General features: G+C 37.7%; 1 protein-coding gene across 3 annotated transcripts in view; it reads left to right on the top strand.

Annotated features, from left to right (window-relative positions):
* GRIA4 (glutamate ionotropic receptor AMPA type subunit 4) overlaps positions 1 to 25,409 on the top strand; it is a gene marked incomplete at both ends in the record, with an annotated part of 386,389 nt that overhangs the window by 298,435 nt on the left and 62,545 nt on the right. For 2 of the 3 annotated variants that reach the window (XM_080715475.1, XM_080715476.1), the window contains 4 exons: positions 8,766 to 8,924; positions 15,485 to 15,652; positions 16,898 to 17,002; positions 22,660 to 22,770. In XM_080715475.1, coding sequence (XP_080571601.1) covers positions 8,766 to 8,924; positions 15,485 to 15,652; positions 16,898 to 17,002; positions 22,660 to 22,770 — 543 coding nt within the window. Of the gene's footprint in view, positions 1 to 8,765; positions 8,925 to 15,484; positions 15,653 to 16,897; positions 17,003 to 22,659; positions 22,771 to 24,101; positions 24,135 to 25,409 lie in introns of those variants that run through there. The other variant, XM_080715477.1, reaches the window with a different exon arrangement.

Genomic DNA, 25,409 nt, shown 5'->3' with positions numbered 1-25,409 from the left:
TGCTTTGATTGTTTTGTTACTATAATTGTTTAAATTAGTCCTTGTCACTGCCACTATCATTAACAATTGCATATTAATGATGAGCAAAATGCTGGAATTTCTTTTTCCGTTCTAGGTCCTAAATATGATGTATTTGTATATGGAACATGTATGCTTTATTTTAACACACTACACATCTTTAAGTACTGGCAAAGGAGATTCATTTCTCAATTGATTAAGTTCTATTCTGGAAATTTCTAAGGGATTTAAAGGCAGAAATATGTTATCTGTGACTTCTCTGTACTTTTCCCCCCCATAAATTTAAGTAAGAAACTTGCTTTCCTATTTTGCCCTTAGACTTTGTTTTTCAGTTCTTTTTTAAGTTTCCTGACAGTTATATTTTAGGGACAGTATGATTATATCATTTTCCTTTTTAAATTTTTTCATTGGCCCTGAGCTGCAAATACAGTAAAAGACATCATACCCTTCCTGATCGGATCCCCTGTGGACTTTTCAGCTCCCCTTGCTTGTGTGTGTCTCATCTCTCCACAGAACCTGCATTTCTCTAAAATGATATACTGTCAAACCATGAGTTATTGCCCCAGTTTTCACCCTCTCCTACCAGAGTAAGCATTCTACGGTGAAGCTTTGCTCTATCTTAATCCCTTTGCATCAACCATTAATGCAGATAGACATTTAAGACTTTACCCCTAGTGATCTCCACAGTCTCTTTTCTACTCCACCACATAGTTCCCTTCTCCAAACCAAACTAACTCCCAGCCCCAAAGGCTGCTTTTCTCTTCAAAGCTTCATCATAAGCTATTGTCTCTACCTAGAGGCATTTATCCCACCCTGCCTTAACTAATTATTAGTTACAGTCACTCCTTTTAGAAAGGAGTCAAGACTTACTCTGATAACCCTATTCATGCTGTGTCCTAAAAGATTATTTTTTCATTCATCAAAGCCTCCTTTATAGCTACTGCCCAACATCTGGTGGCACAGCTGCAGATAAGGCATTATTAGCACACGGTAGATGACCCAGGGCAGGCTTAATGTCTTTTTGTTTGCTTTTGATTTTACTTTATAAGACAGGTCTCTATCATTACTTGTTATCTGTTGAACTTCTGCTTATTCACTAGCACCTCGGCTTTCCTCGTTATGTTGTTTTGTTCCTGTAGTTGCTTTAATTAGTTCTTAAAATAGATGTCTTTATTTTATAAGCTGGAAGAATGAGTGGCAGTGTAGTTTACTCAAGACCACCATCATGCCACACAATGCAATCATGCCACACAGTGACCACTCACTTAGCATTTCCCCATCACCGAGAGGGGAGCTGGCCCTGGACACATGGCTCTGTGGAGATGTTTGCTCTTTCTTCAGCAGCTAGGTAACTGCAGTATGGCCACCAAGCACATCAAGGCGCTCTGGGCATTTAACCCAAGGCAATTTCAGAATTGTGCTATTATTTTAATTTTAATTTTAATAGAGCCCGTTTATACTTAGGAAAACACCTGGCTTTATTGTGAAGAATTTAAAATCACGGCATATTTAAGGTATAGCATCAAAGACTAACTGGACCTATTCCTTGCGCTTCTCTGACCAAACCACATACTCACCACACTTGCACACCTGCACACACACACACCAGTCACACCTCACTCAGAAGGTAAACAAATGAACATACAGAGGGCAGAGTGACTTGTCTAAGTCTAGGTATCTGGTTAGTTTCTGAATGGGGACTGGATACAGTTTCTCAAATGCCGTCTTCTGCATTAAGCATGTCTGACACCACCATCTACATGTAAATCAGAAGTGTATACTTTAAAACAGTGTCTTCATAGACTAATTTTTAATAGAAGAAAGGGAGAATTTCTCCTCATTTTGTTTGAAGCTTCTTCTGTAAACTGCACCAGAGGTTCCTCAATATGATTTAAATCAGCCTGTGAATCTAAAATAGAAAACACAGCGAAAATCTTACAAGAATTAGTTAAGACTTAAGGAATGAACATTTACTATACAGGATAAATATGTGATAGACCTTAATATTTGCATATATAGTAAAGAGGATAGCGGACAGTCACAATTTTAAATGTTTCTCCCCTGATGTTTAAACTATAATTGGAAACTAAAAGGAAAACCTGGCTAGGAGTTAATCTGGAGAGATGATCAGTCATCGTGAAATACCAGTAGTATTAGTAGCCCACTGCGACAAGTAGTAGGTTCTTCCTCTGATCACTCTGCCCTCATTATTTGTGTAGTTACTTAACCAGGATTTCCCCCTGACTGTAGAGTAGTTGATTTTATTACAATGTTTACCTAAAACTTATAGTTTTATAGCATTCTATGAATACAAACTGAAACTAAATGGCCACCAAAGTAACTGTTTCCAAGGAAACTGCTTCCCAGTCTAGATTCTATCAATTTCCTATATAAAATTATTAAAAATATATGAGAGGGGAAATATTGCCTGGATTAGAGCAGACATAGCTAAAATTAACTAAGCCCACCATGATTCATTCACATCACCACTGAAAGGAGTTTTATCATCAGACATGGTAATTTCTTGCTTTACCTTCAGTGTAGCAACAGGATGCAACCAGTAAAATGCGAACTGTTCTTTTAGACTTTACAGCAGATGATTTTCCTGGAGGCCACAGCTTTGAGTGTCTTACAGCTGTGGTTAATGCTAGGAGAGATTGCTTGGCAGACCTTCTAATTCATCCATGGCTGAAAGAAAATAATAATGCCATCAATTAGCAACTAATGCAACAGTTGAATTACCATGGCCTTTAGAAAACAGTGAAAATATTTGCCTGCCTGTGGGTCTGCCCTCCACTCTGAAAAAGCAAACAAATGTTTCACTGACATTTTAGTAGCAAGAGATTGATGGACCCTGTTTTTCCTATTTCCAAAACATAGATTTGCTTTCTGATGTCTAGTCTATTTCTCAATATAACAAGAATGTTACTAATGATCTGTCAAATTAAACTGGCACATATAGGCATGAAATAAATATTTGTTGAGTGAATAAATTAATAGTTGCCTTCAATTACTGAATCCAAAGCAGATTGCCAGATACTTGAGTGTTATTGTTCTCATTTTGCATGTCAGAAACCTAAGGTTAGAAAGTAAAAGAGGCAGGATTAAAACCCTTTGCTTTTTTTATATGGTATCCCCTTGCTGCTCAGAGGGGCATTTGATAAGTAACAAGATTTAAAAACACACTCCAAGCCGGGCATGGTGGCACATGCTTGTAATCCTAGCATTCGGGAGGCAGAGACCAGAGGATTGTGGTTCACAGACAGCTTCAGCTACTTATCGAGGCACTTCGCAACTCAGTAAGACCCTATTTCAAAATAAAAAAGACTAAAAAATAGGGCTGGGGTGTAGCTCAGAGGTATAATGCCCATGGATTCCATCCCAGGTACAGAAAAAAAAAATATTTCACTCAAAGAATACACTGTAGCATAAGGTAAAAAAGGCAAATTCAGAGAATGAAGGAAGATGGCGGCAGCTGCAGTCAAAGTGGCGATGGCGGCCACTGAACAGGACAAGCATTTCTCAGGGAAGCCCTGGACACCAGATTTTGGTTTAATATCTGATTGGGACAACTTAAGGAATCACTTCCAGCCACGACTCCCCATCTAGAATACAGGAGAGAGAGTGGATAACAGCGGAATTAGAAGCAAGATGACAAGGAGGCGCACGCCACACAAGAAAAGCGATTTTGGGAAGAACATCCCAGAAGGGATTAGAGAAAAGACCACTTCAGCTGCGCATGCTGGGGACTCTTAACAACACACCTTGTAAGAAAAATGAGCCGATCGTGGTGGAGGGAGCCGTGCAGTGCCAGGCAGGGAGCCGTGCATCCCAGGACCTCAACATAATGGCTGTCGCGCTCCACAGTGCTGCACCTGGGGCCGTGGTGTACCCAGAACAGCAGACCCTGCTCTATGCGATGAGGCTGTGGGCCTCCACTCTTGGAAGGGGATAAAATTCATTGCTGCTGAGTGCTCAATCTCACAACCTCTTCAAAACACACATATTGTCTTCTCTTATTATAAAAAAAAAAATATATTGGTGAGGGGCTAAATGGCGGCGGCGGCAACCAGGACTCTGGAGATGCAGACAAACTCTATCCAATTCACTTGGAACTTCTGGGGAAAAAAAATCCCGCAAAGGGGGACTGCCCCTGCCGCACATACTTAAGAATTCTGGACATCATATCATGTAAGGAAGGAGCTCATCAGAGAACCAGGAGGAAGGCAGCACCAGCGGAGCGGCGGGTGGCACCAGCAGAGCAGCGGGCGGGGCAGCACAGAGATGCAGGCACTAGTACTGGTGGCAGAGATGGAGGCTATTATTTTGGAGAGGCATAGACCTAATTCAACCCACCTTGATCTTCTGAAGAAATTTACCCAAAGGTATAAATTGGAGGGGCAGACAGATCTAGTCCTGTCCACCTTGAGCTTTTGAGGAAATCTCCCCAAAAGTAGATTGACTGTACCTGCCACACATGCTCGAGAATTCTGGACAACATGCTACGTGGCAAAAGGGTTTGGGGGTATCAGAGGGAGCCCCACATAGCCGGGATGGGCCTACACATTGCGTGTTCTGGGAGTCATCAGCCTTCAGAGAAGCAGAGAAGCCCTCTGCTTCTCTGTGCAAAGTAGGAGGCCGGGGTGTAAATGGAACAGCAGAGCCTGCTTTCCGAAGAGAAGCTATAGACCTCTGCTTTTGGAGGGAAGACAGAATTTATTGCCACAAGGTATTTGAGGTCCCAGATTTTGCAAAAGACATGTACTGCTTTCTCATATTAAAAAAAAAAAAAAAAAAAAAAGGAAGACTGACGGGCGTGGTGGCCCATGCTTGTAATCCCTGTGCTTGGGAGGTGGAGACAGGAAGATTCCGCTGGTTCGAGGCCAGCTTCACTGGCTTAAGAGACCCTGTTTCCAAATAAATATATATATTTTAACAAAAAAGATAGGTCTCTGGGAGTATAGCCTGGAAATAGAGGGGTATCCAGGAACCTCTGTACCACCAAATTAATAATAATAATAATAATAATAATAATAATAAATAATGATAATAATAATAATGAAAAAGGGAGCATCTGTAGACGACCTGCTCATAGTGACAGAGACCAGAGCCCGATGCACAGCAAAGCCTGTGCTGGGGACTCTGAGGCCAGGATAGGAGCCTGCCAGGTGACTAGGCTGGTGCCGGGGGCAGAAAGACTAGGATTGGAGCCTGCCATAAGGCAAGGCTGGTTCTGGGGCCTCCGAGGCTGGGATCAGAGCCTGCCAAGGGGTGAGGCCGGTGCCAGGGCCAGTGAGGCCGGGATTGGAATCTGCTGTGAGACAAGACTGGTGCTGGGGCCAGTGAGGCCGGGATTGGAGCCTGCCATGAGATAAGGCCAGTGTTGGGGCCTTTGAGGCTGAGATTGGAGCCTGACGAGGGGTTAGGCCAGTGCCAGGGCCAGAGAGGCTGGGATCAGAGCCTGCCATGAGGCAAGGCCGGTGCTGGAGCCAGTGAGCCTGGGATCAGAGTCTGCCTGATGGCCAGGCAGGCGCCCGGGCCTTCAAGAATGGGATCGGAACTTGCAATGTGGCATACACAGAGAAATATTACAGAAAATAAAAAATCAGATGCTTTCCCTAATATTTAAAAACTAGGAAGAAATGGGTAATAGGAGATCTAGTTGAAGAAAGGGCCCTATGGAAAAGCAATTAAGGTGACCAATCAGAGGGGATGGGATGGGGGAGGATGGAATCTCTTTAAAACACATGATGTACGTAAACAAATATATCAAAGTTAATTGCCAAATCAAACATTGGATCGAGGGAAGTGGAGGGAAAGGGATGGGGATTGGATAAAGGCTAATTGGATGATGTGTGCTTGTATATCCTCACAAGTCTTGTATTTCATTGTGATGTTTGACTACAATGCACCAATAAAAATATATTGTTAAAAAGGCAAATTCAAAAGTCAATTTGTTTGGTTGGAATTTGACTCTACTGTGTACTTAGAGGTAACCTTGAGAAGTTTTGATTCACCCCACTGAGCCTCAGTTTTCTTATCTGTAAGATAAATAATTGGACCTATCTCATAGTCTTGCTGTGATGACTAAACCAGACGAATACTCTGCAGTATGCTTAGGACAGTGCATGCAAGTAAAGCCAGCCTCCAAATTAGCTATTAGTTCACATGTCAGGGCCTCTCACCAACAACTTTCCTTAGTTGTCAACGGACTGATTTCTTCTTAGAGAGGGCATACGTATATGAGCTAGGAAGACAATTGTCTTCATTATTAAAAGATCAATAAAAGTAAAACTAATAAATATTATTAATATCAATACAATAAAATACTGAATGCATAAGGTTCCAAAACCATGGCCAAGGTGAACCACTCAAGTCTTCATTGCTTCCTTCTGTAACTAAATGCAGGGGTAACACTACATGCTCTACTTCCACCAAAAACAAAACACATTTTTTCTTTCTTTTCTTTTCTTTTCTTTTTTTAATGTGTTTGTCACACTAGAGATGAACCCTATGGGCATTGTACATCTGAGATACACTACACCCCTAGCCTTATTTTATTTTTTATTTGGCAACAGGGTCTCACTGAGTTACAAAGGGCCTCATTAAGTTGCTGAGGCTGATCATGAGCTTGCAGTCCTCTTGTCTCAGTCTCCCAAGTACTAAAAGTGTGCACCACCATGCCCAGCCAAAGTCACACTTTTAAAGAAAACTTCACTAAGGGAAAGCAAAACAAAATGTAATCACAGGTGCTACGAACTTGGATTTGTGTTATGTCCAGTGTGTGCTGTTTATATTCTCCAAGATAAAAAAAAAAAAATCTTTGGCCGGGTGTGGTGGTGCACGCTTGTAATCCCCATGCTTAGGAGGTGGAGACGGGAGGATTGCGCTGGTTCGAAGCCAGCCACACTGGCTTAAAAGACCCTATTTCCAAATAAAAATATAAAATAGGTCTGGGAGTGTAGCCCGGAGGTAGAAGGGCTTCCAGGAACCCCAGTACCACCAAAAAGAAAAAAAAAATCTTTTGCTTTATTTATTTAATTTTATATGTGAATTTTGTGTTTATTCTCTCTTTTCTTTCATTGAGTGTATATTTTTATGAGGCACTTTAAATTTTTAGTGGGAAAAAAAAAGAGCCAGGTATGGAAGGAAGTAAAGAAGGAATGAAAAAAGAAGGAAAGAAGGAAGGAAGGAAGGAAAAAAATATATAGGTAATAAAGTGATCAATCAATAGATAGATGAAAACAAGCAAGAGAGAAAGAAATAAAATTAGCAATTTTCCAGAATTCTTAAAACTCAGATTACTGCCTGTAGGCCAAAAGACATGGCACCCCTGCTCTCTAGCATTTTCATTCTACCTGGAGGAAACTATCAGTACTCCAGTTGCACAGAAACCCGTAAGTGACCTCTTGCTCTCTTCTCTTGTGCTACGACATCCTAGGACTCTGGAGGCTGTAGTGACTAACGTAATCAAAGATTTATGCTCACTGAGTCAAAGTTAGCAACCCTCTCTGCTTTTAGATGACTATGTAATTAAACCAAAAACCTTAAAATGACCTCACTCATTATAAACTCAAAAAAAACATGAAACTTTGATTTGACCTTCATATAAAACACATTTGTAGATATCTAAATCAAAGGACATTATTTCCTCAATGACAGATTTTGTTTTGTTTTGTTTTGTTTTGTTTTGTTTTGTTTTAACCCGGGGACATTCTGCCTCTGAGCTACACCCCCAGCCTTATTTGATTTTTATTATGAAACGGGATCTCACTAAGTTGTGGAGGGCCTCACTAACATGCTAAGGTTGGCCGCAAACCTGTGATCCTGCTGTCTCAGCCTCCCCAATATTAGGATTACAAGCAAGTACCACCATGCCAGGCTAATGAGAGACTTTAATTGTTGTGATATATGTCTCTTATATCCCCAACCATACTTTATAAAGGCATCCAGGGGCATTCATGAATATTTGAGTTGAACTGAGCTGAAAGTATTTATATCCTCTTTTCATGTATTAGATTTTGAATGACAAATTTAATAGCTAATGTGACATAATTAGATTTCCTGCCTTCGTCTAGCCATTGTTTATTAGATGGACGTATCAGTCATTCATTTATTTTACTATTGAAGAGTTGCAATGTGGAAGCTAAAGAGAAACTGGGAATCAAAAGAAACCAGATAGATGAGAGAGCGCAGCAGCATAGCAGATAGAGGAAGATGGGGAGAACAAAGGGAAACTTTGGTGAAGGGAACAGTTCAAACAATCCTATGCACATCTGTGAAGCTCAATACCAACTTTATTTTTTTTATTTTTTTTTATTTTTTTGGTGGTACTGGGGGTGGAACCCAGAGGCTTTCTACCTCCGGCCTATGCTCCCAGACCTTTTTTATATTTTTTATTTGGAAACAGGGTCTCACTAAGTTGCTGAAAGCCTCACTGAGTAGCTGAGGCTGGCTTCGAACCTGTGCGATCCTCCTGTCTCAGCCTCCCAAGCGCGGGGATTACAAGCGTGCGCCACCACGCCCGACTTCAATACCAATTTTAATCTCATGATCAGAGAGGAGAGGGAGGTAGCAGAGAAGGATCCGGAGGGAAATGCAGCAGGGCTGTGTACATCTATATTTCTATCATGCCAAACTTCAAAAGGATGTAAGGTTACAATGCACCCATAATGGGTATTTTTGCAAAAGAGTTGAAGTGTATAATGATGAACTAAATTTAACCAACTTTCATCTTTTTTTTATAGGGATTCAAGGATATTTCTCTTGAGAGGTTTATACATGGCGGAGCCAATGTTACAGGATTCCAGTTGGTAGATTTTAATACACCTATGGTAACCAAACTTATGGATCGCTGGAAGAAACTGGATCAGAGAGAGTATCCAGGATCTGAGACGCCTCCAAAGGTATTTTTTGTTGTTATTTAATACTCAGTTGGCATTTTTAAAATTTAGAATAGAAAATTCATTATGCAGCTTTTCCAGAAACATTATGTCAGACATAGTGTGGGCCAGGAAAATAGCATGTCAGCACCAATCCTGTGCTTCACAAGCCTGTGACTTCCAAGTGTGTGTGTGTGTGTGTGTGTGTGTGTGTGTGTGTATTTTTTTTTGGTGGTACTGGGGGTTTCTACCTCCAGGCTATACTCCCAGACCTATGGTATATTTTATTTGGAAACAGGGTCTCACTAAGTTGCTGAGAGCCTCACTAAGTAGCTGAGGCTGGCTTCGAACTTGTGCGATCCTCCTGTCTCAGCCTCCCAAGCACTGAGATTACAAGCGTGCGCCACCACGCCCAGCTCCAAGTTTCTATATTTAAAAGTAGAGTCCCAAGGCCAGGTGTGCAGGTTCAAAGCCAGCCTCACTGGCTTAAAAGACCCTGTTTCCAAATAAAAATATAAAATAGGTTTGGGAGTATAGCCCGGAGGTAGAAGGGTTTCCAGGAACCAGAGTACCACCAAAAAACAAAACAAACAACAACAAAAAAGTAGAGCCCTTAGACAGTAATTCAAATAGTTTACTATCCTTAATTCTTTATATATGAACACTTTTGAAGAAATTGTGTTTTCTAAAAAAATCTGTTAACTAAATATTTCATATGTGAATGATTATTATTAACTTTCTACCCAGATTAAAAAGAACTATATTTCCAAAATGATTTATAATGATCAGGTAAATTAGGACATTGGCAGAAATGCAAAATGTAATGGTTCTGTAAAAATTCTCTTTAAATTAATAGAAAAGCGTCAAATTCTTCTTTTTTTTTTCTGACAAAGCAGAAGTATGGTGGTATATTTCTGTAATACCAGTATTTGGGAGGTTGAAACAGGAAGATTATTGGGTTGAGTTCAGCCTCAGCAACTTAGTGAGACCCTATTTCAAAATAAAATAATAAGATAGGTTTGGGGGCGTAGCTCAGAGGAAGAATGCTCCTGGGTTCAAAACCCAGAACCACAGGTGGGGGGGGGGGTAGAAGAAACAGAAAAAAGTATATTATTAGTATTTTCAAGAAAATCTGGTTAAATTCTGGTATAAGCACATTTTTCCTCATCTAAAAAGATGGCTGACTTTTGAAGACACAATGTAATAGTATAATATTTCAGCTCCCACATAATAAGACATCATCAGTATCGAGATCTACTAATACCCCACAGACAGTGTATTTCAATAAGGATATTAATACGCAATTAGGAAAACCTATCCTAGAAAATCTAATATCCAAGCATAGAGTGTCTCGGCTATTCTGTTTTCAAATTATAAATTTTTTCATGCTGGTTATGTTCATTTTCCCCTCTGTGGTACTGAAAATCGGACAAGTAGCCCACAGAAGCATAGAATCTCAAAGCAAAGTATTAATGATGTCCTTTATATGTGAAGCACTATATTTCTACAACTTAATACACACAACTTATTACATTTCACAACTTAATACATGCAAGATATTAAATAAATGTGTTAATAATGACTATTTTGGAGTCAAGAAAGTTTAGTGAAATACCCAGAATAGAATCATTTTAATGTTTTTATTTGATAACATCTATTTTGATTTGCTTATGCTATAGATTTCTGCTTTTAGTTATATATTTAAAAAATAATTGTTTTCAGGAGTTGTTGACAATTCTGTTTTATTAATATATCTGTTTAGGTTTAAACCAACTTCACAGTGTTTTTATAAACACAGATTTTATGACACAATATAACAGATATCAGATATATATATAGATATAATTTCTCATGACTCTTGTCATATTTCTAGGCACTGCAGCTATTTAATAAATGTAAGCTGTCCTTTTTCATTATTTGTGATAATTTTCTAAAGTCTCTTCAGATAGTGAATCAGCAAATATTAAACCATTACACTTAGGAGAAAAAATATGGTTGGTTTCTACGAGTCTCTAGTTATAATCTTTTTGTCAATCAATCAGTGCATAACCCAGTTTGTTGTTGTTTTTGTTTTTGGTGCAAGAGATTAAACCCAGAGGAATTTGACCTCCCAGACACATGCTCAGCCCTTTTTATTTATGTGCTTTTATTTTGAAACAAGTTTTTGCTAAATTTCTGAGACTGGCCTTGAACCTTTGATCCTCCTGTCTCAGCATCCCAAGTTCTGGAATGACAAGTGTGCACTATTATACCCAGCTACAACCTTGTTTATGTATATTTATATTTAAATAAACATTATTTAATATATCGTTAACTCATTAACACTAAACTAGTGGCCACAGGCTCAATAGCTGTTGCCTTATTGAAGCTTATTGGACACGCATATTTTCTCCATAAGGCAGATGGCAGCCTGTGCACTCAGGAACACCTGGCTGCACACAGCAGTGTTCTTTTGGGACATTTTAAACAGTAAAATCATCAGCAAAAAGCATGAAATTGAGGGATAACATCACTAAATAGACCACCAAAAGGACACTTGCTTGTACTCTGAGAAGAGAAACAAGAAAACAGAGCAGTTTCTTGTTCAACCACAGCTGGGACATTGTATGTTGGCTGACTCAAACTTTTCACTATTTTATATATGGGCACAAATAATCACATATCGACTTAAGAATCACAAATAAATATCACCAAGAAAACAAGTGTAAAAACACAGGATCCATAAGTAAATTAAGATTGAGTGTAATTAATTAAAATGTACCTTAGTTGTTCAGTCGTATAACCAAGATCACCAGGATGATTCCTGATCTTATAATTTCTCTACTTAAAAAAAAAAAACCTTCTGGAATAAGGTCTTGAAACAATATAAGCTAAAACAAGTTCAAATTATGCTGTGCCCTTATATGAAAGTGTCACTAGCAATCTTATTAATATTGGCTAGTGGGATGGGACCTGAAGGGAAATAAACCAAGACCTGTGTGCATCGTTAATTATGTGACTTTGAACCTCTATATGAAGTATTATTTTAATGCATCAATAAGAATATTTATAAAATTTGTTGAGAAAAGTATATGGTTGCATAGATTTTCCTCTTCTTCTATATCTAGAGTATGTTATAAATTGCTAGACATTGTAGACATCAGAAAATGATCATTCTTCACATAAAGTATCAATCCCTAACCTAACTTATGATTCAAGGTTTATTTTTTTAATTTTAAAACATGGCCACTATGGATCCTGTATCCACTACTCATGTCCTAAATTTATATACTTTATTCACAATTCCTTTGAATTTACTCTTTACAAAGTTCATCTGTAACCAATGCCCCGTGTGAACATTAAACTTAAAACTGAACTGAGAATATAAAGCTGTATCTTAATCATGGAAAAAGGGCAATGATAGGCATTTTTAAAGATGTCAGTTTAAACCTTTCATACTGCCTTGTTATATAATATTTCTAAACAAAGAATACAAAACCTCAGCCAGACCCAGTGCTGCACACCTGTAATCCCAGTACTTGAGAGGCTGAGACTGGAGGATTGCAGATTTGAGCTCAAAATCAGCAATTAAGACCAGTTTCCAAATAAAAAATAAAGTTGGGTGTGGGTGGCACATGTGTGCCTGTAATCTGAGTACTCGAGAGGCTGAGACAGGAGAATCATAGGCAATTTACCAATTCAGGGAGAACTTGTTTTAAAATTTAAAATATTATAAAGTAAAATAGGGCTGGGTTTAGCTCAAAAGTAGAATGCCCCTGAGTTCAATCCCCAGTATTAAGATAAAAAAGAAAGAGAAAGAAAGAAAGAAAGAAAGAAAGAAAGAAAGAAAGAAAGAAAGAAAGAAAGAAAGAAGGGGAAGGGAGCGGAGGGAGGGAGGGAGGGAAGGAGGGAAGGACGGATGGATAGACAGACAAAAAGAAGGGTATAAATCAGGTAAAAAAAAAAAACCCTGGATTCAATCTCCAGTACAAAACACACACACAAACACACACACACACACACACACACACACACACACACACCAAGTCCTCCCAGTCCATGTCCTCTGCTGCCTTTCCCCAGCTCCAGCCAGAGTTGCCCTACACTAATCTCACTCATCAATTACTCTGCCTCCAACTCCGCAGTCCTGGGCCTCCTCTTCCATCTCCAATCCAACCATCTTCCAAAGCCTGCTCTCAATTTTTTTCTCTCTAGAGCTTTTTCCTATTCCTCTAGTAACTATGGACCCTTTCTCTTCTGTCCTCCCCATAATATTTGAGTGTGTCTTTCTCACTAAGGATTTAACACAATTTTTTGGATACTTACTGTGTTACTTTAATAAACTCCTTTAGGGCAGGAACCATCTCTCACTCACCTCTGTAGCCCACACTGATATCCAGCCAGTGTCTAAGTACATTTTTCAAAGAGCCCTCAGATATGATAGGAAATTTGGTCCTCACAATAACTATGGCCAGTTGACATTATTATACTGTTTTATTTAATGTTGTTTTGTTTTATGTTCCATAGCTGAAGAAGGCAGTTCATGTTTCCATAAACCTACGATTAACAGAATTAGAGTTCATCTTGGGTCTTTTTTTTTCTTTACAAAGCCTGTATTCTGTCCACTGTACTAAAATGCCTCCTCTCTTTGTCCTATGTATCTACAGATGTTGAGAAACTAAACTCCTTCTACCACTCTGATCATTGGTCAGAGCACGCAATAACTTTAAAATCCAGGTTTATCTTGCCCTCAAACCAAATATTTATTTACTAGGAATTGTCTAGGTGTCATTTAGAAGGACCATCCATAGTGTTTCCTGGACTGTGACACGGTAAGGCACACGGGAAAGAACCACATCTTCTGAAAAAGTGAATCCGATTTAAAAACGACTGCTTCTTCCCATCCATCAGTTCTAACCTGTCAAATCACAGGCCTCTGCTGCCCTGCTGAGTGTCTCCTCTGCTGGGCGCCTCTCTGTGTGATACCTGTCCTTTGTTCTAGTTCACTTGCCTCCCCAAAATGGATGAACTTTTGCAGCCACAGAAGTGCATTCGATTTTCGATGTCCTCTCTTCTTGGCTTCTTTCTCTCCACAGAAAAAGCAACACTATTTTTCTTTCTTCCCTCTCTAGATCCTGAAGTACTGCTATTGCATTTTTCTCTTTATATCTTTAGTAAGTTCCACTTTATTTCTTGCTTTTAGTTTTGTGCCTTACAAAATGATTTGATGGCCTTCTTTGCTCAAATATGCTGGAGTTCAGACAGGAGGGGTAGTTTATTCATTTTTAGTGTATCACCTTGATTAACACTCTTTCTTTAGCTACCAATTCCAAATTTGAGGGAGTGTACTATTCCTAAGCTTTTTTTTATTATGTCTTTGAAAAATATGTGCCAGATTTCTTAATTTATGTGCCTGTTATTAGTCCTTTGAATACAAGATTCATCATTAGGTCTTCTACTATTGAAAGTGTCTTTATTAAAGGTTATACAGTATCCCTTATTTTATCTATGTTTAAGTTTTTCTCCTCTGTGGAATGCTGGCTGCTCTGTCTAATGGTCATCTTGCTTAAACTTACTTTCTACAACTAGAATTTCAAGGGAATTGTCTTCGTTGGCAATCAAGAACACCCTACATTTTTCATAATATTAACCTACCCGTTATATAAAATTCTGGAAAGAGGAAAACATATACAGTTTTTGTTCTGATTAGTAGTCGATTCTCTGCCATGCTTCAAGCAAACTGTGCCATGTTTTCCATGCATTGAGTGATTTTCTACTCAAACTCTCCCAAATGTGATCTACTCTTTTCATTTTCAGTCTAAACAAATTACTCAATCTTTCCTCATGTTTTCTCTTGTCTTAATAACCTTTTCCTGAGGGGCTCATTCTTTTCTCAAAGAGAAGCAAGGGATGGTCATTGGAAAGCAGATGGCCTATGCTTTATATCTCTACTTTGAGCCTATATTATATTGGAAGCTGTTAAGAGAAATGACTTCGCCCTCCTGAGCACACTTACTGGATATAACAGTCCTCATGCCTATTTAGCAGTGATTGGTGAATACACATTTGTTAAGTGAAGAGCTGTTATTTCTGGCATAGTTTTGAATAACAGCAAACAATCCCGTCAATTCTTCTGGGAGACTGAACAAAGATATACACTTCAAGTCAATAAAGACAAATTAAATCGCAGAGAAATCTGGTCAGCATTTTGGAGAAGGAAAAGAATAAGACAGCCCAGTCCTGCTGGGTCTTAGGACAAGACAAATTGTGAGAACACTACACTTAGTATTTTACTATATTGGGTAAAAACGAAAAGTCTTCACCTAAATTCCTGCTTCTCTTATGTGATGGAAAACTACTTACTAGAATCTCTATTTTTTCAGAATGTGTTTTCTCCTTCTTAGTTAGGGTCATAAGATTTGACATAGAGTCTTTGCATTCAAGTGATTACAGAAATTTCTGAAGGCAGAGTCAATCAATCACCAGTAATTTCACCACCCTTCAGACAGGGTGGCTACTTTGTCATGAACCCACAGAGCCACACACTGCCCCTGGTGGTAGATAAACTTCTAACATTTATCATGTAACCACTTTCATTTGGTTAGTACACTTCTGCTCTGACTTACGATGGAGTCTTGGTGATGGCTGAAACTTTCCGAAGTCTCAGAAGACAGAAAATTGATATTTCAAGGAGAGGAAATGCTGGAGATTGTCTGGCAAACCCTGCTGCCCCTTGGGGCCAGGGAATCGACATGGAGAGGACACTCAAACAGGTAATGTCCACTTTATTTCAAGGTCTTGTTTAAATGGAATGTTCAACAAAACAGAGTAATTTATCTGGACCATAAAACAATTTTACAATTGCCATTTCATACACCAAACCATCATTATCTTTGAGACATTGTCAGGTAGAATCTTGATGTTTTTTAACTGTGTAGATGCATTGTCAGGATAAGCAATGTTTTGCAGCAGTAATATCCCAGAATCCCTGTGACTTAGGACAACAAAGGAGCTTTGCTTGATGTCCATGCACTAGATTAGTGAGGGCCTTCTGCAATTTATAATCATGCAGGAACCCAGGCTAGCAGAACAGTGGCTATTTCAGATGCTGCAAAGGGAAGTAGATTGTTGCAAGGATGTTGTCAATTGCCATTTAAATGTCATGACCCAACATTGATACTTGTCACATCTATTTATAACTTGTATATAAGAAAAGAAATCACATAGGCCTAGATAATCTCAAGGGGTTTAGGAAATACAAGCCTGCCTTGGACCCAGAATGCAGAAGCACAAGAAACATTTAGTAAACACAGCTAATGACTATCTCAGTAGATCTTTCAACTATCTTGTAACTTTGGAGTAAGTATTCAGTTTTATTCTTTTATAGTTATATAAACACTTTCTCAAATAATGTTATATGTAATTATATATATATATATATATATATATAACTATTATTATTTAAATATTTTGAGATGCTATGGGTTCAAAGTATGTTAGATGAAAACAAATTAAAAGGAAATTTGAGATCAAATGTACTTAAATAATTTCAAAGGTATGTTTATTATTTTCACTTTCTCTATCTTAATTTTAATATTTGCAAGGAGAGGAAAAAGTGATCTGAAGTGGGAATCGGGACCATCTAATCTATTATGAAGATATGTAAATAAAACAAATTTAAATAAGTATAACTATGAAATATAGTTTTAACTATAAATCATATTTCCATTTTCATAAAGAATACTTCGATGCTGAAAAAGAATTGTCAATGGAAATGGAAATTTATTTTAAAAAATAAATGTTTATTTTCTAGGTACATAGCAAAACTGCTTTTATATTCTTTTGCTATCCCTCTTTCCAGTTCTCTCCCAATAGCTCAAATACCCAATGGCATTTGAGCGAGTTGGTTGTGCCTTAAAATTCCGCATCCTGTGTGACTGTAAACCTCACAGGAGCTGAGATTTCTAAAAGTGAAGTGAGAACTAAATGTATGTCTGAATTTTCCTTTTCCCCCATAGGTTAGAATTCAAGGGCTGACTGGGAACGTTCAGTTTGACCACTATGGACGTAGAGTCAATTACACAATGGATGTGTTTGAGCTAAAGAGTACAGGACCTCGAAAGGTGAGCCACCATCTAACTGTAAGAGAGAACTTTGTTTTTTTCTTAGTTTACACTTGATGATTTTAAAGGCAAATAGGAGAGAGATGCCTGGATATTCTGCATTTTCTTTTTTTTATAAAGTGAGTACTTACAAATTGTACTTTATGATAATCTGTATTGAGTTAAATTTTCATATGATATATTTAGTACTATGCCAAAGCTAAATAGTAAAAATGTTATTTCAACACTTCAGTATTTTAAAAATTCAAAACTACACTTTTCTGCATAGATGTAACAATGATAGCTTCAACTTATGAAATTCCTGCTGAACTTGGTGCTTGTGTAAGTTAACCCCCACAAAAAACTATCATTTGGATATTATCTCACTTTTTTATATGAGAAAATTGCATCCAAATAAGTTATGGTTAATTATCTAAAGCCTGCAAGTGAGGAAAAAAAATATTTTAATTTGGATATCTAGCTCCAGAACATTCTCCTATCATACCCTGCATGAGTGGACCCTGACTTGGAGGAGTTTATTTTCTACTAAGGAGGGATACATTTGACAGTTAAAGAGAAGGCATATGGAATTTTTAAAAGGAAGAAATCAACTTTCAGCTAGAGAAAAACATATCAAGGAAGAATACGTCTTGGAAGGGAGATTCCAAGTTAGCCCTGAGACTACAGTTTAGACAGGTAAACATGGAAGAGGCTTTGTCCCCGTAGAAATGCTCAGAGGCAAGACCGTTGAGGCTATACAAGGAAAATGGCAAAGATTTTCCAAATGTGTTTTCTTTAGGTTTCATGTGTGCCTCGTGTGTGTGTGTGTGTGTGTGTGTGTGTGTGTGTGTGTGTGTGTGGTCTTCTGTTAGAAAAGGAGACATGTGGAGCTGTCATGAACACCATCTGCAGTTTGTCAGCCCCTTAGTGGTATCCCCACATGCACAGGATGCCAGCTGTAGGCAAGGAGCCTACTCATTCTAGGTCTCACAGGGCAGGAGTTGGATCAGAGCTGAGGGTCCAAGCTGTGCCACCAGGACAGGCTCTTTAAGGAGACTAGTCAAAGCAGAAGAAGGAAACCTGCTTCCCTGGGAATACTCGAGGGGCAGGGGTTTCCATGTCAATAGCCACTTCCCCGCACTCTTCCAGATAAAAGAGAGAAAGAGGACCACGTTAAGTAAATTTCCTCTGCTTGCTGTGGAGCAGGCAGAATACTCCAGATGCCCCTATAAATGTTGACTAGTAGGCAGACAGAGGTCAGAGAGGCCACCTTCCCATCACACCTCAGATCTTGCAAAATTCACCAGTTAAACAGGTATTTTTTTTTAATGCAGGAGAAATCTCCATCTTTCACCAGACAGTAAGTACAGAAAGTCAAATCATTCTCTGTAAAAGAAAGAATAATGGGGAAAGAAAGCGGGTAGTAACTAGCAGTAATATCAAGTGGGCTATTTATAGGACTGAATCTTTTCATGGTGTATTGAGCCATGATAGTAACAAAAATTAAGGATTTTTTTCCCAAGGAGATAGTTAAAGAGTAAGTCGGGAGTGTAATGAACAGTACATCTTCACACCCAGCTGACAGAGAAATATGAAGTGTATAATGGCATAGCCTCATCTGTCTTCCTTTTCCCATCTCAACGACCAACTTGGGCATTCTGTCAAGAATATTAAACTTAAAAATGAGGTACCATGAGAAACACTGTGCTGGCGAGACCAGGTAATATGTCTGAGAAGTGAGTGATCCTTCTTGTAAATTGAACGCTTGCCAGCAAGGGAGCCATCTTTGAAAATAGATCAGAGAGTCGGCCTATCGCGTTGAGTTCTGCAGCAGACAGGCAGGTTGAGAGTCTCATTAAGCAGAAGCCACCAAGCTCTTTCTGAAATCCAGGCCCCAGAGTGCGGTGAAATCTTCTTATCATGACGATGACACTCAGGACTCCCCAGGGGATGTTCCTGGACCAGACATCATGGTTGCAGGAATTCTTAACTTTGCTGGTTTCATTTACTGAGAGCAGGTTCTGTGCCAAACACTGTCATGGACAATTGACATGTGTTATTACATTTAATTCTCATGACAACATGAAAATAAGATATATTTTTCTCATGTTTTTTTTTTTTTTTTTTTTTTTTAGAAAAGTAGGACTCAGAGAAAGAAAGTATTCTTCCCAGGCATAGTCAGCGAAGGAAGCTAAGTCTTTTAACGGCTATGAAGTACCGGTCTCCTTGACTATACAAGATTTTCATTTAGTCTAGTATTAAAAATAAGCCAGATTTTTCAGTACTGGTCAAAGTTGCTCTCAAAGGAATCACCTTTAAATAGAACAGGGTCTCCTCACAGGAAGAACAGGAGCTCCCTCAGTGCAAACAATTCCTCAAGTTGCTCTCAATACAACATATGTATGGAGGCCTTTCTCCACACATTTCATTCATGTTAAGCTTCCACACAATTCACCTTTCAGAATCCAAAGAAGATAAATATTATTTCTGACATCCCTCACCAGTTTAGTGATTTAAATCTTTCCACACTTTTTCTGCCTCTTGCAGAAATTGCTATTTCCCTGCCTAATTAAATGAGGTCAGGCAAGGGGAGAGTTCTTAATGAAATATGAAACGTTGAGAATAACTAGGAAGAGAAATGCTTCCTCATGAGGGGTTCTAGATCCAAACTTCAGATTCCTTAGGAAATTATCCCTGTATGTCTCACCTTCCAACGAATTCATGACCCCCCTCTCCAAACAAATCTAATGTTATCACCCATATTACAAAGTGTGGCTTTCTTTTTCACTAGAATTTCATGTAGATATGAATCAAAATGATAAGTGTGTGTGTGTGTGTGTGTGTGTGTGTGTGTGTGTGTGTGTGTGTGTGTGTTACTGAGTATTGAATAGAAGGGCATTCCATCTCCAACCTACGCTCCAACTCTTTTTATTTTTTATTTTGAAATAGCTTGCCGAGAGTTTCACTACATTGCCTTCTTCAAACCTGTGATTCTCCAGTCTCAGCCTCCCATATATTGGGATTACAGGAGTGTGCCAAAACACACAGCTAAATTTTGATTATCCTTTTACTTTTCTAGTACATTCTGTCATTTATCTTTTCAGAGTCTTTATGAACCCACAGGTTAAATGCAAAATGTCAAGGTCTTGCCAGTAATTGAAGACTCCCCAAAATCAAGATTCTGTGATTTTTTTCCTGCTGTATAACTCATTAATAAAGAAAAACTGTCTTTCCTGAAAATAGGCTGCTATATCTGGAAGGTGGCTGCACGTTGATGCAAAAACTGTAAAACTCACTTTAATGTCATGTAACTGTCACGTGAAAAAAAATTAACAGGAAGCAACTAACATTTTTTTAAGTACATATACGAGAGAGTATCAAAGAAATACTTTTCGTCAAAAGTTTTCTGTATAAATGTCAGTTAGAAATGGATTCACATGGACAATTGAAAATGATTGCTGAATTTTCTAGACCATAACCTTGGATCCAACAAGAAGTATATTGAGTTACACATTAATGAAAGTTCTTTCTCCTCCTCTACTTTCTTATTGAATTATGTATGCAATGTATGCAACACTCTTGAATAAAATAGTGCCTCTCTGACATTGTAATGTTAACTATATTTTAATATGTTCATAAATACTAACATGGTAGCTAAGACACTTGGAGGAGGCAAGAAAGACTTCCAAAACATATTAGAAGCCAGGTGTGTTGGCGCACTCTTGTAATCCCCGCACTTGGGAGGCTGAGACAGGAGGATCACACGGGTTCAAAGCCAGCCTCAGCTACTGACTGAGGCTCTCAGCAACTTAGCGAGACCCTGTTTCCAAATAAAGTATAAAATAGGTCTGGGAGTATAGCCCGGAGGTAGAAAGCCTCTGGGTTCCACCCCAGTACCACAAAAAAAAAAAAAATATATTAGAACAAATAGTGATTGCAGACCAGTGAATAAATACCTTTTATTGAGGACATAAATTTTATCAATATAATCAGGAAATTTAGCAAGCATTAAATGAACACTCATTTTCAGAGGCTGTGGAGGATAAGAGTAAAATACATGGACTTGAGCTTTTAATTCTAGCCCCAGTAGGGTATGTGATTCTATAATTGTATAATAATACAATTTTATAATTTTTTCACCTTCTAGAATGACCTTCACCTCTAAAATGTAGATAATAGTACTAACCTCTACACTTGCTATGTGTATTAACTTTAATATGCATATATTTCCAGGCACAGTGGTGCATGCCTTTAATCCCAGGTCCTTGGGAGAATAAGGCCAGAAGAATTACAAACTCAAGGTCAGCTTGGTCAAATGACCAAACAAGATGCTGTCTCAAAATAAGATAAAATGTGCTGGAGATACAGCTCAATAATAAACCACTTGCCTACCATGGGCAAGGCTCTGGGTTTAATCCCTTCTACTGGGGAAAAAATGCATATAAAGGCAAGCATTGCATACAACAATGAGTAAGCACTCAGTAGAGGAAATCCATTACTATATTTTTATGGTCTACCTAAATCAAAGGATTCTAAATTTCCATTAAGATCTCATTATAGTTTACTACTTTTTAAGGTACTTAACTACTTAATTTATTTTTTAAAAAGTGCTTCACATCTAAAAGATAAAATAATATAATGACTTTAAACCTCAAAAACACAAATTTAGCCAGGTGTGGTGATGCATGCTTGTAATCCCAGCATTTGGTAGGCTGAGACAGGAGGACTGAGGTTCGTGGCCAGCCTCAGCTACTTAGTGAGGCCCTTTGACACTCAGTGAGACCCTGTTTCAAAATAAAGAATAAAAAAATAGGGCTAGGGATGTAGCTCAGACATAGAATGTCCCTGGTTTCCACCCCTAGTAATGCAAAAAAAAACCCCACAAATTTAATTTAAGCTTTGGAAATGAAGACATTATTTATCAATGTTCATCTGTGATTTGACTAGCATTTCAGAAACAGTAAGATTGTGACCTAGTGATTAGGCTATATCACACCAAAATTCATTTCTTTATTGTTTTTAAAATATGAAAGTTTCCTTTGCTTGAAAATATCCCTTAAATTTTTTCCCCTCCCTTCCTTCCTTCCTTCCTTCCTTCCTTCCTTCCTTCCTTCCTTCCTTCCTTCCTTCCTTCCTTTTTCTTTCCTTGGAGCATTCTATTTTTGAGCTACACTCCCAGCCATTTTTTATTTTAAAACAGGGTCTCAGTAAGTTGAATAGGACCTCACTAAGTTGCTGAGGATGAACTCACCATCTTTCTGTCTTAGCCTCCCAAGTATTGGGATTACAGGCATACACTCCCTACCATACCTGGCCAAAAATATCCTTGGTAAGTCTGGCTATTACATACAACTTGTATCATTATTAATAAAATCATATAAATTAATTTTAAATGGTACTAAATTCATCTCACTAGAAGGTGTTTAAATGGTGTTTCTATAGTACATTAAGAAATTACCTCTTTCCAATGTCTTTGCTACAAAAAACTATAAATAGGTAATAAGGTAGTAACTTTAAAACCAAGAAAATGGGCTCATCTCAATAAAACTTGCAAATGCTTTTTATTTGCTTTTGAAATTTGTTTGGACCTCCTAGTTATTTACATATTTCACTGCCCTTTGGAGGAATAGAGTAAACTCTTCTAAAATATGTTTTCAAGTATTTTCTCTGTTTGGCAGGTTGGTTACTGGAATGATATGGACAAATTAGTCTTGATTCAAGATGTTCCCACTCTTGGCAATGATACGGCAGCTATTGAGAACAGAACAGTGGTTGTAACCACAATTATGGTAAGTTTTGGTGTGTGCTTTATGGTGTTTCGTTTTGTCCACAGGCAATTTTAACTCCCCGTCCATGGTGCATAGGGAGGGTAAAGCTGAACTCTAGCCTAACTTCAGTGTTCTGATCCCCCCAAATCTACTGAGGCTTTGAATAGGTTTGTCCTGAGCTTTCAGTACATTCAGTACTTTTATTTGTATTATCTTTTGTTGCATGGCTGTTCTTGGAAAGAAATGCTCAGATGTTAAAAATTGGGACTGTCAAACTCTAGTTGGATATGTGTGCAATGCTAAGACCCAAACACAAAATAGTGAACGTGAAAAAGCTCAACATCTGATCACAAAGCTGTCCAGTGGTAAACACCCAATCATTGTTGTTACTATGTTTTTTTTAACACATCAATGTAATAACAGTTAAAAGTGTTTAAATTATAACCTGAAGATAGTTTAATCATCGGATGATTTGCACTGTCTGTTTATGATAGTGGATATGTGAATGTGGAGATTTTAATGGGCATGTTTAATAACTAAACACTCTATGAATTAATTTCATTTTATGTTTTTAATGTGGAAGGTTTTTTGTACTGATTATTTTTCTCAGATAACAGTGGGAAATATGCATATAACTTATGAGATTTCTGGGATCTAAGGAAATTATGATTGCCTCATTCACTCACATCATAAAATTAAAAATACTCTGAATTTTAAGGCTGCGTTTTCTAAGAAATTCTCATAAATTACTTTTTAAGTAATAGAATATCATATATATTTTTTGTAAAGTCAAACATGCCCATTAGAGTCAATGATAGTCAAAGGAGATCAACAATTGATAACTTTTTATATCTAGTTTAAAGTTCTATATTCTCAGCTCACTGTCTCTTTGGGCAAAGCATATTAATTATTTATGGAAGCCCTTACTCTAAAAAAAATGAAAATATTTTATGTAATTTAGTTTATGGCTTACATAATTTCAATTTTTAGCTTTAATTTTTTAGTAGTGTCAAATCAAACTTTCCCACCAGAGCATCTCTAGGACCTGCTGCCCAACCTGACATTGAGGTCAAAGCATAAAAATGCCACAGAGAAGCTTTCATATGTTGCAATTAGCTACATCTGTGTTGGACCACCAGTTAGCAATTTAATGTAATCTGATAAACCCTGATTGGAAGTTTATGATTTTAGAATGCAAACCAACCAACAGCAGTGTTTGTGTAAACCGTCTAACTTAATTTTGTAATATTTGCATGGGACTTGAAAAGCAATATATATATATATTCCTTTTCCTAAAAAAAAAAGACACAGTAATGGAAAGTCATACTTCAGTACAGTCCTCCTCTTTTCAGCCTCTGATGAAGAATCCTATTTTAAGAAATTGACCAAGAAAGGAGAGTTCCACGCTGTTCGACCATTCCTAACTAAGGCTCAAGTCTTGTTCTACTGTGTAGTAAATTTAAGCTTATTTTTCATGTGCGATTCTTCTTGGATGATCAACTCTGGACTACCAGAAAATAATTTTTTAAAAAATGCCTGTGACTTTTCTGAGATACTAGAGAAAAGAAGAATTAATCTTCATATTTCTCCAGAAAATAGATGTTGAAAAAGAATCACTTAGCAATTCAGACATCAATTCTCATATCACAAAGTGAGGTCGTTGTACATAAATGATGAAATTACACCTCTCCTATTTCCAAGGGTAGATTTTCTACAGTAAAAGTCTGAATTTCTGTGCTCGTTTTCTGAATATGTGCAAATGTTTCCCTTAGAGATTTTTTGAAATTTTGCCTGTTTTTTGTGAAATAAAATGTGTTAATGTGCATTGTAGGTATAATGTAAAGAATCTCCTTTCCATCCCTGTTATTGAAAGGGTTGGGCATACAATTCTAAAAACCAAAATACTAAATTAATTTTGCAAGCATGGCTAGTTTTCAGGAAGCATGCTATCAAATAATAAGTGCAAATGACTGAAAAATCCAACTGTTTCCTATATATATGGAGAATAATCTGTGAAATTATCTGTTGTTTTGCAGTGATGCCATTGATATTTTAACTCCCCAAACAGTGTAATATTAGTATCTGTCTTTTTGTATACTAATGTAAGACTCATATAAATAGTATTTGCAACTGCATAATCATTCAGTAACTCAAAAAGATACTATAATCCTTTTCCTGAAAGCATTCTTTGCATTTGCTTTTGTTGAAAATGGTAGCCCAAGACCTATGACAACTCTACCACCTCATTCATTTTGTAAGAAATAGAATCCCTTGTAGATGAGTGATATATTGACAACTGCATGTAATAATCCCCCAAGTTCAATTGAAAACACCCAATACGGAAGGAGTTATCTAGACCTTGTAATATGTGCAACACAGATCTCTTAGACACAGAAGCAAGTTGGGTATGAGCACTGGAAATCATTCATTTTTATCAAAATTGATATGGTATATCTGTTTTCCATTTGTCTTTCTTTTGTGTATGTTGTTATTTGTATGCTGATACACTGTAATGATCTATGCTATTGTTAAATAAAATCAATTGAGAAATTCAGTATTCATTCATAAATATTTATTGAGCGTCTGCTGTATACTAGGCACAGTTATAGGCCACGGGGATATATCAGAGATCAAAACAGACAAAGGTCCTGAACCCAAGG

This window comes from Muscardinus avellanarius (assembly GCF_963383645.1).
Source record: "Muscardinus avellanarius genome assembly, chromosome: 1".
NCBI classification, from domain to species: domain Eukaryota; kingdom Metazoa; phylum Chordata; class Mammalia; order Rodentia; family Gliridae; genus Muscardinus; species Muscardinus avellanarius.
Note: the sequence above shows the minus strand (reverse complement) of the source record. Positions and strands in the feature narration are given on the sequence as shown.